General features: G+C 41.3%; 1 protein-coding gene across 1 annotated transcript in view; it reads left to right on the forward strand.

Moving 5' to 3' along the window:
* The first annotated feature begins 1,996 nt into the window (after positions 1-1,996).
* SLC17A8 (solute carrier family 17 member 8) overlaps positions 1,997-13,301 on the forward strand; it is a 37,208-nt gene continuing 25,903 nt past the window's right edge. The window contains exons 1-2 of the mRNA XM_042948336.1: positions 1,997-2,109; positions 6,389-6,641. Coding sequence (XP_042804270.1) covers positions 1,997-2,109; positions 6,389-6,641 — 366 coding nt within the window. The remainder of the gene's footprint in view (positions 2,110-6,388; positions 6,642-13,301) is intronic.

Here is a 13,301-nt window from a genome sequence, read left to right on the forward strand (position 1 = left end):
GTAAATGTGACCCTTCTGGAAGGTAAATTAGAGTACCACATTAGTCTGCTTGTGCTGCTGTCACAAAGTACCAGAGACTGGGTAACTAACTTAGCAGAAACTTATTTTCTCACACTTTTGGAGGCTCCAAGTCCAACATATTACCTCTTTAGGGCCCTTTGTCCAAATACATTCTGAGGTCCTGACGGTTAAGGCTTCAACATAAGAATTGAAGGTGGGAACCGTGGGGACACAGTTCAGCCCATAATACATACTTACCAGGGGCACCTGGGTGGCTCATTCGGTTAAGGGTCTGACTGGCTCAGGTCATGATCTTGTGGTTCTTGAGTTACATTGGGGTCTGTGCTGACAACTCAGAGCCTGGAGCCTGTTTCAGATTCTGTGTCTCCGTCTCTCTCTGCCCCTCCCCCGCTTACACTCTGTGTGTGTGTGTGTGTGTGTGTGTGTGTGTGTGTGTCTCTCTCAAAAAATAAACATTAAAAAAAATAAACACTTACCATAAGTGAGCAAGTGAATGGATTTTATTTTATTTTATTTTATTTTATTTTGATGTTTGTTTATTTTTGAGAGAGAGAGAGAAAGACAGAGAGACAGAGAGCAAGTGGGAGAGGAACAGAGAGAGAGAGAGAGAATCTGAGAGAGAGAGAGAGCGAGAGCGAGAGCAAGAGCAAGAGTGAGAGAGAGAGAGAGAGAGAGACAGAATCCGAAGTAGGCTCCAGGCTCTGAACTGTCAGCACAGAGCCCAACGCAGGGCTCAAACTCACAAACTGTGAGATCATGACCTGAGCTAAAGTCGGACACTTAACCAATTGGGCGACCCAGGCGCCCCACAAGTGAATGGATTTTAAAAGTCATAAAATGATCTGTAAGTCTGTTTGCTTTGTGCTCCAAATGTTGACCTTACTGCCTACCAGACCAAATCAAACCAAACCTGCTCCATAATTACTGGATACATTTGAATTCTTAAGTAAGTAAGCAGTTAGACTCCTGGGGCTGAGCTGTTTACTGGACAACTGTTTGTGAACAGTGAGCTTGTACTTCTCTAGCGTGTAAGAAGCCAGCAGCCCACAGATAGCAGCTCTCTGTATTTGGAGAGACAACAAGGCAGACGTTGCCCTGGCAAGAATGAAGATTCTTTGATCTTATAGACCAAGCGCAGACAAACACATAAAAACCTAATATGATAAAGAGCTCTTTAGGATAATTAAAGCTCTCCACTTCCGAAGAAAGGAGTCCCTTTTTCTTACTCTTCTGACCCCACTCCTCTTTAGAAAAACAAACAAACTCGTTTCTGGGCAAGGGTGAATAGATCTTTGTTCCACTATTTAACTGTTTTTAAAACAACTCAAACCTCACTCTGAGGCCCTAGCCTGGTGTAAATGAACTTTCAGTTGATATGGGTGGGCCCCTCCTGCCACAAACAGATTGTGCAAAGGACCCACATACAACTCAGGAGGTCCCTCTAGTGGGGGTGATCCATGTTTGGGTCTGGTTCCATGGTGGCTTGAAGTCTGGTGACTCTGCTAGTACTTTAAGCAAGGGAAACTGGGACCCAGGGCCCAGGCCTCTTCTCCACAGCTCCCCATATCCTATCTCCAACTCAGGGGAGTGCTGTAAGAGGTGGTTCAATTGAGGTGAGGCAGCTATAGGTCCTGCTACTTGGGGAGCCTACACTTCTTTCCTTGTGGTATATCTTCCTGTTTACCACACTCCTCTTTCCTTTCTCTCTGTCCCCCATACTGTTGTGTCCTCTCTGGGAACTCTCAGGACACCCAAGATGGCATCATGCACACAGAGAGTGCTTGTGTTGGTTCAGGTCCTCCAAGAAGGAGATGCTAGGACAGGAACAGATTCTCTAAGGGAAAATAGGGAAAGAGCTGAGGGGGGCTGGGAGAGCATTTGGACTGCGATGCTATCTGTGTAGGGGAAAGGGTGGGGAGATTTTGTAGAAAGAGTCTCAGACTACACCCCAGTACTAGAAGATTTTGTAAGACCAATGGGGAATCCTGGAGCCAGTTGCCCATCAGAGGCGTCCCACCTCTTGCAGGAAAGGGCCTGCCTTCTATCCCTTCTGTGTTCAGTGTTTGGTGGGAAGCAGCCTGTGGGAAGGTAGTACTCCAGCCAAAATCCTGGTGCATTCAGAGCATATCAGCTGGGATTGTCTTTAATTAAGCTCCTCAAGACTCCATGGTGCCTTAAAATGTTAGTCTGTGTTACTCTTCATCCAAAGCACGTGACTGATTATAGAGAAATGCTAAGCTTATAGCTTGTAACAATTTTATTACTAGCAATAATAGTAGTACTTACCATTTACAAAAAGCTCTTTTATGTACCAGGCACTGCACTAAATAATTTACGTGCATATTGTGTCATTTAATCACTAAAACAACCCTATGAGATAGCTATGATCATTAGCCCATTTTAGAAATGGGTGTTGTTATGGACTGAATTGTGTTCCCCCCAAATTCATATGTTGAAGTCCTAACCCCCAGTGCCTCAGAATATGACTGTTTTTGGAGATAGGCTCTTTAAAAAGGTAATTAAAAAAATCATTATTTCACTATATGCTAACTAACTTGGATGTAAATTAAAAAGTAAATAAAAAAAAGGTAATTAAAAAGAGAGAGAGTGAGAGGGAGACTCTTAACTATAGAGAACAAACTGATGGTTACCAGAGGGGAGAGTGGGAGGGGGAATGGTTGAAATAGGTGAAAGGGATTAAGCATACACTTATCTTGATGAGCCCTGAGTAATATACAGAATTGTTGAATCACTATATTGTACACCTGAAACTAATATGACACTGTATGTTAACTATACTGGAGTCAAAATTAAAAGCTTAGCAAAAGAATAAATAAAAGAATGCAGAGATAAAACAAACAAAAGAATGCAAAGATTAAACAAACAAACAAAATAGGTAATTGAGTTAAAATGTAGTCTTTAGGGTGGGTCCTAATCCAAATGACTGGTGTTATATGAAAAGGACATTTGGGCACAGAGATATGCAGAGGGAAGGTAATGTGGAGACAGCCATCTGCAGGCCAAGGAGAGAGGCCTTAGGAAAAGCCAATCCTGCCAAGGATTGACCAGGATTGATCCTACCAAGGATTGATCCACCTTGACCTTGGACTTCTGGCCTCCAGAACTGTGAAAAAATAAAGTTTTGTTGTTTGAGCCACTCAGTGTGTGGTACTTTGTTATGGCAGCTCTGGCAAACTAATACCAGCATATTGTGGCTTAGAATGCTCAAGTGGCTTGGCCAAAGTCACAGGCTAGCACATGGGAGAAATAGCACTCAGTTGCTTTCATTCCAGAGTCCATTCTCTTTCCTCTACTTGGGTTGTTCAGGGTGGCTTGGGCAAGGGCCACAAAGTCATGGAATGTAGATGGCAAGGTGACTCAGGAAGATCACTGAGGCAGAACATAGCCTGGCAAGCTGGGAACATCCATGAGAGGGAACCAGGAGACCTGATAGTCAGGAGAAAACCTTTCCACCTTGCCTCTACCCTCTTCTGGCTGTGTGGTCTTGGCCAATCCACTCCTGCTTTCTGGACTAGAGTTACATTTGTGCCAAATGGAAGTATTAGCCTTCCTATGTCTCACTGAACTGTTTTAACCATAATGAAATCATGATATGAAAGTGTGGGGAGAGAGAACTGAATTTGCTTTATACAAATATTAGTGTGGTTGTATATTATCCCTGTTTTAGCAAATACTAAGAGTACTATAGTAACTCTCTGTCAACATTAGAGCATTAGTTTTCCATGCTATTCAAATTATATATGTTCTGATGCCAGAAATTCATGGAGAACACTGGGGCTGCACATTATGCAGAGTCCTGGGACTCTTAGACATCAGTGTAAATGGCAATACATGGCATCAATGCTCAATCTAGCAGAATGGGCTATTAAATGTTTGTGAGGATTAATGTAATAAAAGTAGCTGGTATATATTGAGTTTTTACATGTGTTAAGTTCTGTTCTACATGATCTAAATATAATAATCCACTTATGACAATCCTGAGCAGAACCCCACAAAGAAGAAACTATTTTTATAATTCCTAGGTTACAGATGAAGAAACTGAAGCCCAGACATGTTAACTAGGCCAAAGTCACACAGTTAAGTAAGTGGAAGTGTAAATATTCAAGCTAAGTCACACTGGCTCCTGGATTGGATATGGGGTGGAGAAGGAATGAAGCATCCAGGATGGCTTCAAGATTTTTGCCTGAGCAACCAGTGGAACAAAATTATCATTCCTTGGGATGGGAAAGATCTTAGGAATTAATATTTTTGGGGGAAACTCAGTTTGGGTATGTTAAGTTTGAGATGTTGATTATGTGTCCAAGGAGATGTCAATTAAGTCTCTATATGAAAATTGGGATCTGTCAACATATGCATTGTATCTAAAGCCCACAGATGGAATAAGGTCATCTATAGAGTATCAATAGAAAACAAAAGAGATCTGTGGGCTGAGTCCTGGGCATCCCAGTGCTTATAGGTCAAGGAAGTAGGGAATCAGTCTAAGGGGACAAAACAGAGGGAGTACTCAGAGCATTAAGAAGAAGAGCACATGAGTGTGGTTTCCTGAGAGAAAATAAAGAAGAGAGAGTAATCAGTTGTATTAAGTGCTGCTGATAGGCTGGCTACATGACGACCAAAGATTGAGGACCATTGGAATGAGCTGATGACCTTAAGAAGAGCAATTTTCTTGGACAGGTTGGGGGATACCTGGTTGGAGTGTGTCCAAGACAGAATGGGAGGAGAGGAATTGAGGACAGTAACTTCCAATTTTTCTAAAAAAGGAAGATGAGAAATGGGAGGGAGAGGTAGCTGGAGGAGAAAGTGTTTTTATTTTAAATTTTAAGGTGGGAAAAATAAGAGCATGTTTGTAGACAATAAGAATGATCTAGTAGAGAGGAGAAAATAATTGATGAGATATTGGAGCGGGAATTTCTGGAACAATATCCTTGAGTAGATGAGAGGGTGTGAGATCTGATTGGCCTTGGGTAGAAGCATGGATAATTACTGAAGAAAAGGTAGAATACATCAGTATAAATGCAGTTAGGTAGATAGGTACACTGAGAGGTTGTTGAAGTTCTCTTCTGGTTTCTTCAGTGTGCACACATTTATTAAGCTACCACTCTGAGCTCAGTCAAAATTGAAAGTTCCTTCCCTTGTTTTATCATTGCTCTTCACTTTGATTTCAATAAAACCTGCATCTTCCAGTAATTATAGCTCCCTGTATATGTGTATTTCTTCCTCATCAGCTTAAGAGATGAAGGAGGGCAGAGAACCTGTCACATTCTTCATTGTTCCCTAACAGTTGGCACAGTGCCTGACACACAGTACTCACTGAATAAATACTTGATGAATTGAATTGAATCTAGCTTACTTGTTTCTCTATACATATACTTTAGACCTGATTTTGCTTGAGAATTAAGAAGCTTCCAAGATCATATTCTCTACGGATTGGTGGGAAAATTATTCCGTGTTTCAATCTATTCTGTTAATCATTGTATTAGCTACTTATTACTGAATTTAATATTCATGGAAACTTACAAGGTTTGCTCATTTTTACAAAAACTTGAACATTAATTAGGCCATGGCAACATCCTCAAAAGGGTTACAATATATAAGAAGATACAAATAGCTCCTTTTATAATTGACATAGTGTTCAGTTTGCCAAATTACTTTTTATTTTTTTTTTTTGAGAAAAGGGTAAATTCACTATAACTGACATACCATAATCTGAACCTATAGAAGTCAATGAAAAATCCTACCATCCGGTTAAAAGGTGCCAAAGGATCACCTCCTTAGAAGAACCACCTAGGAAGAAAGGATATACAACCAACTGGGTACATGTTGTGAGAGAAAATGTACCTCCCTACCTCTAGCTAAGAAAAGAATCTGCAGATGGGTTGATTTTCCACTGTGTATCTTTTTAGCAAACTTTAGGTGACACTAAATTGAAGGTCAAGTGTGATAGTTATCTGGGTCATTCAATATAGTTGAAGTCTGTCAATACTCTTCCAGCAGGAAATTCAGTAAAGCATATTGTTGAGGACACAGACTTGGACTTGACTTGTATCCCACCTAATATGACTTAGTTTCCTGATCTGTATAATGGCAAGATAACACTATCTACATCATGGAGTTGTTATGAGATTTAAATAATTTAGTGCCCATAAGAGTGCAATACAATATCCAGAATATCAGTAATTTTAGCCATTATCATTTATTTTAATGACAATAACAACTTTTAGAAATTCAGGCCACTTCCTACTTTGGGTTTCCCTTTTTCTTCTTTGGTATACTCTTTGTGACTAGTACACTTACTTTTTTCTCTAATCCTGGCCTTTTTTCTCTGACCATTTTTCTTCCACTGTAGAAAAATCGATGGGACCAATGATGAAGAAGATAACACTGAGCTGAATGAAGAAGGAAGGCCAGTGCAGACTTCCAGGCAGAGGCCCCCACTCTGCAACTGCCACTGCTGTGGCATCCCCAAGCGTTACATCATTGCCATTATGAGTGGGCTGGGATTCTGCATTTCCTTTGGGATTCGCTGCAATCTTGGAGTTGCCATTGTGGAAATGGTCAACAACAGCACTGTATATGTTGATGGAAAACCAGAAATTCAGGTCAGAATGTGGTGGGGGCTCTTTTGGCCATAGCTGTGCAAATGATTTGTTATAGGAAAGAAAGCATGCACCTCTTCCATTGATATGACAAAAATGTAGAATGGCTAGAATGGCTACCACCTGCCAGTCACTGTGTAAGGTGAGGGGAATAGAATGGTGAACATCACAGGATGGGCCCTTGCCCTCATAGAGATGTACAAGTAAGTAATTATAATTCATAGTTTGGGACGCCAGGGTGGCTCAGTTGATTAAGCTTCCGGCTCTTGGTTTCTGCTCAGGTCTTGATCTCACAGTTCATGAGTTTGATCCCTGCATCAGGCTCTGTGCTGACAGTGTGGAGCCTGCTTGGGATTCTTTTTCTCACCCTCTCTCTGCCCCTACCATCCGGGCACTGTCTCTGTCTCTCTCAAAGTAAATAAGTACACTTAAAAAAAATTCATAGCTGTTGGTGCTAAGCTAAAGGTGTTCAGAATGCTGGGTGTCATATAGGAGAACTCTACACCAGACTTTGATATTTTGAAAGAGGAAGTGATGGCTGGCTTCGAAAGATAAGGAGGAATTGACAAAGAGTGTTTGGTGGGGTGGGAAGAAGAGTGAAGAAAAAGGAACATATCATGTGTTAAAGACTGTCCGAGAGAAGAGGGAGGGAGGGAGAGAGAAGGAAAGAAACAGAGAGAGAGAGGGGATGGTGTTTGGGAACTGAGATAGAAATCTTCATCTTCATCTTTTCTGTGCAAAGCCAGGGCCGCTTTGGCAACCTGTGGTAGATTTTTAAACACTTTGTCAAAACAATGTTTTAAATTCTTACAATAAAATGCATGTGATTATAAAGGAAACTAGTTATAATAGGACACATGTCAAAGTATTTAAAAATTTTTTTTAATGTTTTTTTAAAATTTATTTTTGAGACAGAGAGAGAGACAGAGCATGAGCAGGGGAGGGGCAGAGAGAGAGGGAGACACAGAATCTGAAGCAGGCTCCAGGCTCTGAGCTGTCAGCACAGAGCCTGACGTGGGGCTTAAACTCATGGACTATGAGATCATGGCCTGAGCCAAAGTTGGACGCTTAATCGACTGAGCCACCCAGGCACCCTTCAAAGTGTTTAAAAATAAAATTCATGATATAGAGACATATGGACTTCTTTATGAACACATCAGATGATAAAATCTAGTAATGGGTCTAACGATTGCTGTAGCTTTGAAGTTTGAAGTATAAACCATAGTTTAAGATAGTGGTGACAGTTGTGATGCAAACAGATTTATAATTTCCACTAGTGATAGAGTCACAGGTAGTGATAACTACTGTGGTTTGTTGCCTACATTCATGATCACAGAAAATGCTAAATTTCAGCTAGCAGTTAGTCAAAATAAAAATGATGATTTTTCCCATCCAAGTTCACAGATCAACAGGATTCCATCCTTGGACTCCAGGCTGAGGACCTCTGTTAATATAGTAGAGCATTAGAGTGAACATCAAGACAGGGAGACACCCGGGTAAATAAGGGTTAGGCCAGGTAAAGCCTGTTAAACCATGTAGGGAGTCGTAGGTGGGCTTTAGGCAGAAAGGTGGTATGATCAAATCCACTCTGGAATAATTGCTGTCCAGCCAGTGATCTCCTGGTGGACTGGGATAGAAGTGAGCGGAAGTAGGAGGCACAGTTCAAACCAAAGCTGTTGTAGTCATAAGCAAGCATACTCTGATGTGACTTAAAAGCATTGTTTTTATGAATCACTGGAAAGATACAATCTGGCTTGCTTCTTAAGTAGTGGGCCTAGAGAAGTATGGAGGCTATGGGGAAAGAAAGGAAAATGTATGTGTAGTAGATACCCAATAAACACATACTTCATTGTATTGAACACACACACTGGAATAATTCATGTGGAAATACATACAGATTGTAGAGAGGCATTAATAGTTGTCCGGTCCTTGCCCATAAGTGGAGAAACATTTAGATCAGAGTTTCCCAAACTTGTGTTTGGCAAATCACTGTTCTGCTGGCTCTGCTGTGAAGAAGGTGTTATATGAAATGGGGGCCTTTACTGTGCTGTGTCCTGTGAGAACTCCAATTGTGGTGTGTGTGTGTGTGTGTGTGTGTGTGTGTGTGTGGCATGTGTGTGCATGGTATGCATTATTTCCCGGACTTTACCGTAGAGCACTTTCTTTCATGCCACATCTATTAGCATTACCTGGAACAGTTCCTGCCAAGCACTGATTTGGGAAAATTTGATTTTGATCCATTAAAAAGAAGTCTTTAGATGGCTCTGCAAGTTTGTGTGGTTTTTTGGTTTCGTTTTGTTTTGTTTTTAGCTAAGAGATTATTCTGCCAGATGAAAAGAGCACAATGGAGAGTCTTCTAGCCTCTTTTTGATACCACGGCTGAATTTGTTCTAAAAGGATATGCTAGTTGTTTATTTTTTGGTGGGGAGGGAGTGCAGTAGAAGTGTGATGGGGCAAGCCATGCATTTTTTTAAATAAAGGATGACGTATATTAGTGAAGTTTCAGATGTGTATCACATGCATTCTCCCAGCCTTTTGTGAGCAAGGCCAGCTAATTAAAACTTGTCTGCCGAGGCCCAGATCAAATGAGATGCTGGTTTGCATTTGTTTGTTGCCTGGAAAGATAGGCCTAGGTCAACAGAATCTGCTTTGAGGCATATGGAAAAGACATTTTGATAAACCTAAGGAACAATGCTAGTGTGTGCTCTCTTGTGTCTATGGTTTTCCCTTTGGAGTCTCAGAGAAACTGACTGAGATCTAAAATATGCTTTGCATCATTTTTTTCTGGTCTCAAAAACAGGAGTTTGTAACATTTTGGAAACTCTATGGCAAATCCAATTTATAGCAGGGCGTTTCCCTTTCACTCAAACAGAACAAAGCTTACATATCAGGTGAACATGTTCAACCTGATGACAAAGATTTCACTGTTTTAAGAAAGGCTCTAAATAGCTGGCATTTTTGTTTATTTGGTTTTTCATTTTATGGGGGATAAAACTAGATATTTTTTACTAAAATATTTTTAAATACTCATTTTCAAAAGAGAGAGAGAAGTAAGCAGTATAGATATGTAGTTCTCGCAAATAAGTGTCGTATATTCTACCAAAGGTACACAGCGTAGTTTTAGCTGATGTGTGAATATTCATTTTTAGTTTAATAATTATGAATTTTAAAACATGCAAATCACTTAAAATAGCGTCTGGCATATGGCAAGCAATAAATGACTGATGTTTGAGAAACTTTGCAATCATCTCTTTTCACCTTCAGGATAAGTCCAAACTCCTTCCCATGAAGCATGAGTCCTGAAGAGTTAGGATAGGCTTTGGAATTGGCCAGACCTTGTTTCAAACTTGACTTCTGGGACCTTGAATGAATTGCCCTTATGTCCTGGTCAGGAATTGCTGGTTGCAAGGAGTAGAAATGCAGTGAAACCAGGTCAAGTTAAAAAGGGAATTATGGTAGGGCTGTAGGGGAAAGTGAAGAGCAGAAAGCAGGTCTGATGTATATATTTGTGCAGTCTGTGTCCTGGACACTGGGGTCTGTGCCCTGGACAGTGGGGTCTGTGCCCTGCAGTGGGACTGAAATCTAGTCTGTCCTCCTGAGGGGCAGAAAAGGAGTCTTTACCTAATTCTTTCCAAGGCATAAACAGAGGCCCTGCCAGGAAGACAGTGGAGCTGACCCTACTGGGAACTAGGAAATCCTTAGCTCAGGTCTCCAGCTTCCTTGTTCCACATGGTCCCTAATCTGCTTCTCTCTGAGTATGCTCTACTGTCCCAGACCTCTCCATGAACTGTCTTCTCTCCTTTTCCATGGCTTCTCACTGCACTCGAAAGCTGAAGTGCCTTGCCTGGGATCTGATGTACTTGGTTGGCCTTGACTCCAATGAGACTTGTTTTCAGTTCAAGTGTTCGATGTTTTCTAAGTACAGTTTCTGGGTTCAGATTGGAGAGAGGTGCAGAGAGACAGAGAGAGACAGACAGAGAGAGCCTGATTGGCCACTCAGGAGTAGGGAGGCCCAGGGTGCTGAGATGGTGGGCAGGGGTGGGGAATGTTGTCTGAAGGAAATGTGAGCAAGGAGGCAGGAACCTGGCATTTCTAGCAACTCTTTGCTGACCCTCATTGTAAAATGGGAATACAAGGCCTACTTAGCAGATCAAATGAGTTACTTTGGTGCTGATATATCAAGTGCCTATATTAGTTTCTTAAGGCTGCTGTAACAAATTACCTCAGACATGGTGGCTTAAAACAACTGAAATTTATTCTCTCACAGTTGTGGAGACCAGAAATTTGAAATGAAGGTGTTGGGTTACCTGGGTGGCTCCTTTGGCCTAGTGACTCTTGAATTCAGCTCAGGTCGTGATCCCAGGGTTGTGGGATGGAGCCCTGTGTCGGGCTCTGTGCTGACAGCATGGAGCCTGCTTGAGATTCAGTCTCTCCCTCTGTCCTCCCCCTTCTCACACACGCGTGCCATCTCTCGCTCTCAAAAAAAAAAAAAAAAAAAAAAAAAGAAATGAAGGTGTCAGCAGGGCCACACTCATTCTGAAAGCTCTGCAGAAGAATCCTTCCTTGCTTCTGCCATCTTTGGGGGCTCCCAGTGTTCCTTGGCTTCCTTGGTTTCCTGTCACAAGTTGTTACGTATTTAACATACATACACATAACTCTAATTCCTACCTCTGTTTTCATGTGAGCTTCTTGCTGTGTGTCTTCTCCTCTTCTGTCTCAAATCTCTCTCTGTCTTTCTCTTATAAGAACATTTGTCATTGGATTTAGGGCCCAGCTGGATAATCCAGGATAACTCATCTCAAGATCTTTGATTTTATCACATCCACAAAACCCTTTTCCCAAATAAGGCAGCATTCATAGGTTCCAGAGATTTTGTGTGTAAATCTGGGGGCCATTCTTCACCTAACACAGTACCTGACAAGGTGGTTGGCTTATAGTAATGGTGCATACATGGGGCCATTATGATTCTAATGGGGTTCAAGAGATGATGAAAATCAGTTCTCAGAAAGCCTACATGCTCTTTGTCATGTATCATCTCCTTTGGAGAATGGACCTAAGCACCATTCCCTCAGAGAAAAATATGAGCAAAGGTCACTGTGAGTGATAATTAGCTTCTGGATGAGGCAGATCCCTCTGTCTTGGATCCTTGGGTTATTCCATGAATGAATGGCAAAGAAGTCTAATCTCTACTTCTTAGTAAGAAAGTCAAGTCTCTACAAGTAGTGCAAAGAAACATTGTTTTTTGGGTCAAGAAGATAAGAGGTCCTGATCTTGACTCTCCTTATAACTAGTTGTATGACCTTGGGCAAGTAGCTTAATCTCTCTAAGCCTCAATTTCCTCATCTACAAAAGAAGAGCCAATAATTACCTCCAGGTATAAGAATGAAGGGAGGAAATATATAGACAGTGCCTTAACGAAATCATGTCCCTCTTCTGCTCCTAGCTTCCAATGGTTTCCATTCCTTTTGCATAAAAACCAAGGTCCTTATGGTGATTTAAAGGGCCTTTCATCATTTGAACCTCTCTTACTTTAACTCCTACTCGCCTGTCCTTCATTCATTACCTTCCAGTTATCCTGACATCCTGCTATTCCTCTAACCTTAGGGCCTTTACACTTGCTATTTCTCTGCCTAGAAAGTTCTCTCAGATAATGAAGAGCATGATTTGCTCCCTTCTCTCTTTTATGGCTTTGCTCAAAAGAAGCCTTCCCTGGCTCCTCTGTCTAAAATTGCACTCTACTGCACTCCTATCCAGCCCTCCCTGTTCCCTTCCCTGCTTTATTTTTCTCCTCATCCCTGATCACCATCTAACACAGTCTGTACTTGTTTACTATCTTCTGTCCTCACTGGCATCTTTGTGAACAGCAATCACTGTCTTCTCCAGTGCCTAGAACAATGTGTGGCACATAGTAGCATAAAATAAAAATTTACTGAGCTAATTTGAATTAATGATTGTTACTTTCATTTTATTCTTTTTTTGTTTTCTTTAATGTTTTTTTGTTTTTTTGTTTTTTGTTTTTTTTTTTTTTGAGACAGAGAGACAGAGCATGAGCAGGGGAGGGGCAGAGAGAGAGGGAGACACAGAATCTGAAGCAGGTTCCAGGCTCTGAGCTGTCAGCACAGAGCCCGACGCGGGGTTCGAACTCACAGGCCATGAGATCATGACCTGAGCTGAAGTTGGACGCTTAACCGACTGAGCCACCCAGGCGCCCCTTTTTTATTCTTTTTTAAAAGTAATCTATACCTAGAGTGGGCTTGAACTTATGACCCCAAGTTGCATGCTCCACCAAATGAGTCAGCCAGACACCCCAGTTCCATTTTGCTCTTAAACTTCAACTTCTGAATTGGCAAAATGGGAAATACAGCATAGAGGACAGGCCAGTGTTACATGGACTGTGATCTCCTACAACACGAAGGCAATTCTTGTTTGAGTTAGTATTTACACTATCTAGCACCTGACCTGGCACACAGGAGGCACTAGGTGAATGTTGAATAAATGAGCAAATAAATACGTAACAACTTGTGACAGGAAAACAAACCGATGAAAATTTATAAGGCATACTATCTTGATAATTAAGAACCCTTCCTCCATAATAGGAACACCTTACATTTTGATATCAATGCTTTTTTTTTAAGAGTTTATTTTTAAGTAATCTCTGCACCC

This window comes from Panthera leo, chromosome B4 (genome assembly GCF_018350215.1).
Source record: "Panthera leo isolate Ple1 chromosome B4, P.leo_Ple1_pat1.1, whole genome shotgun sequence".
Taxonomy (NCBI): Eukaryota; Metazoa; Chordata; class Mammalia; order Carnivora; family Felidae; genus Panthera; species Panthera leo.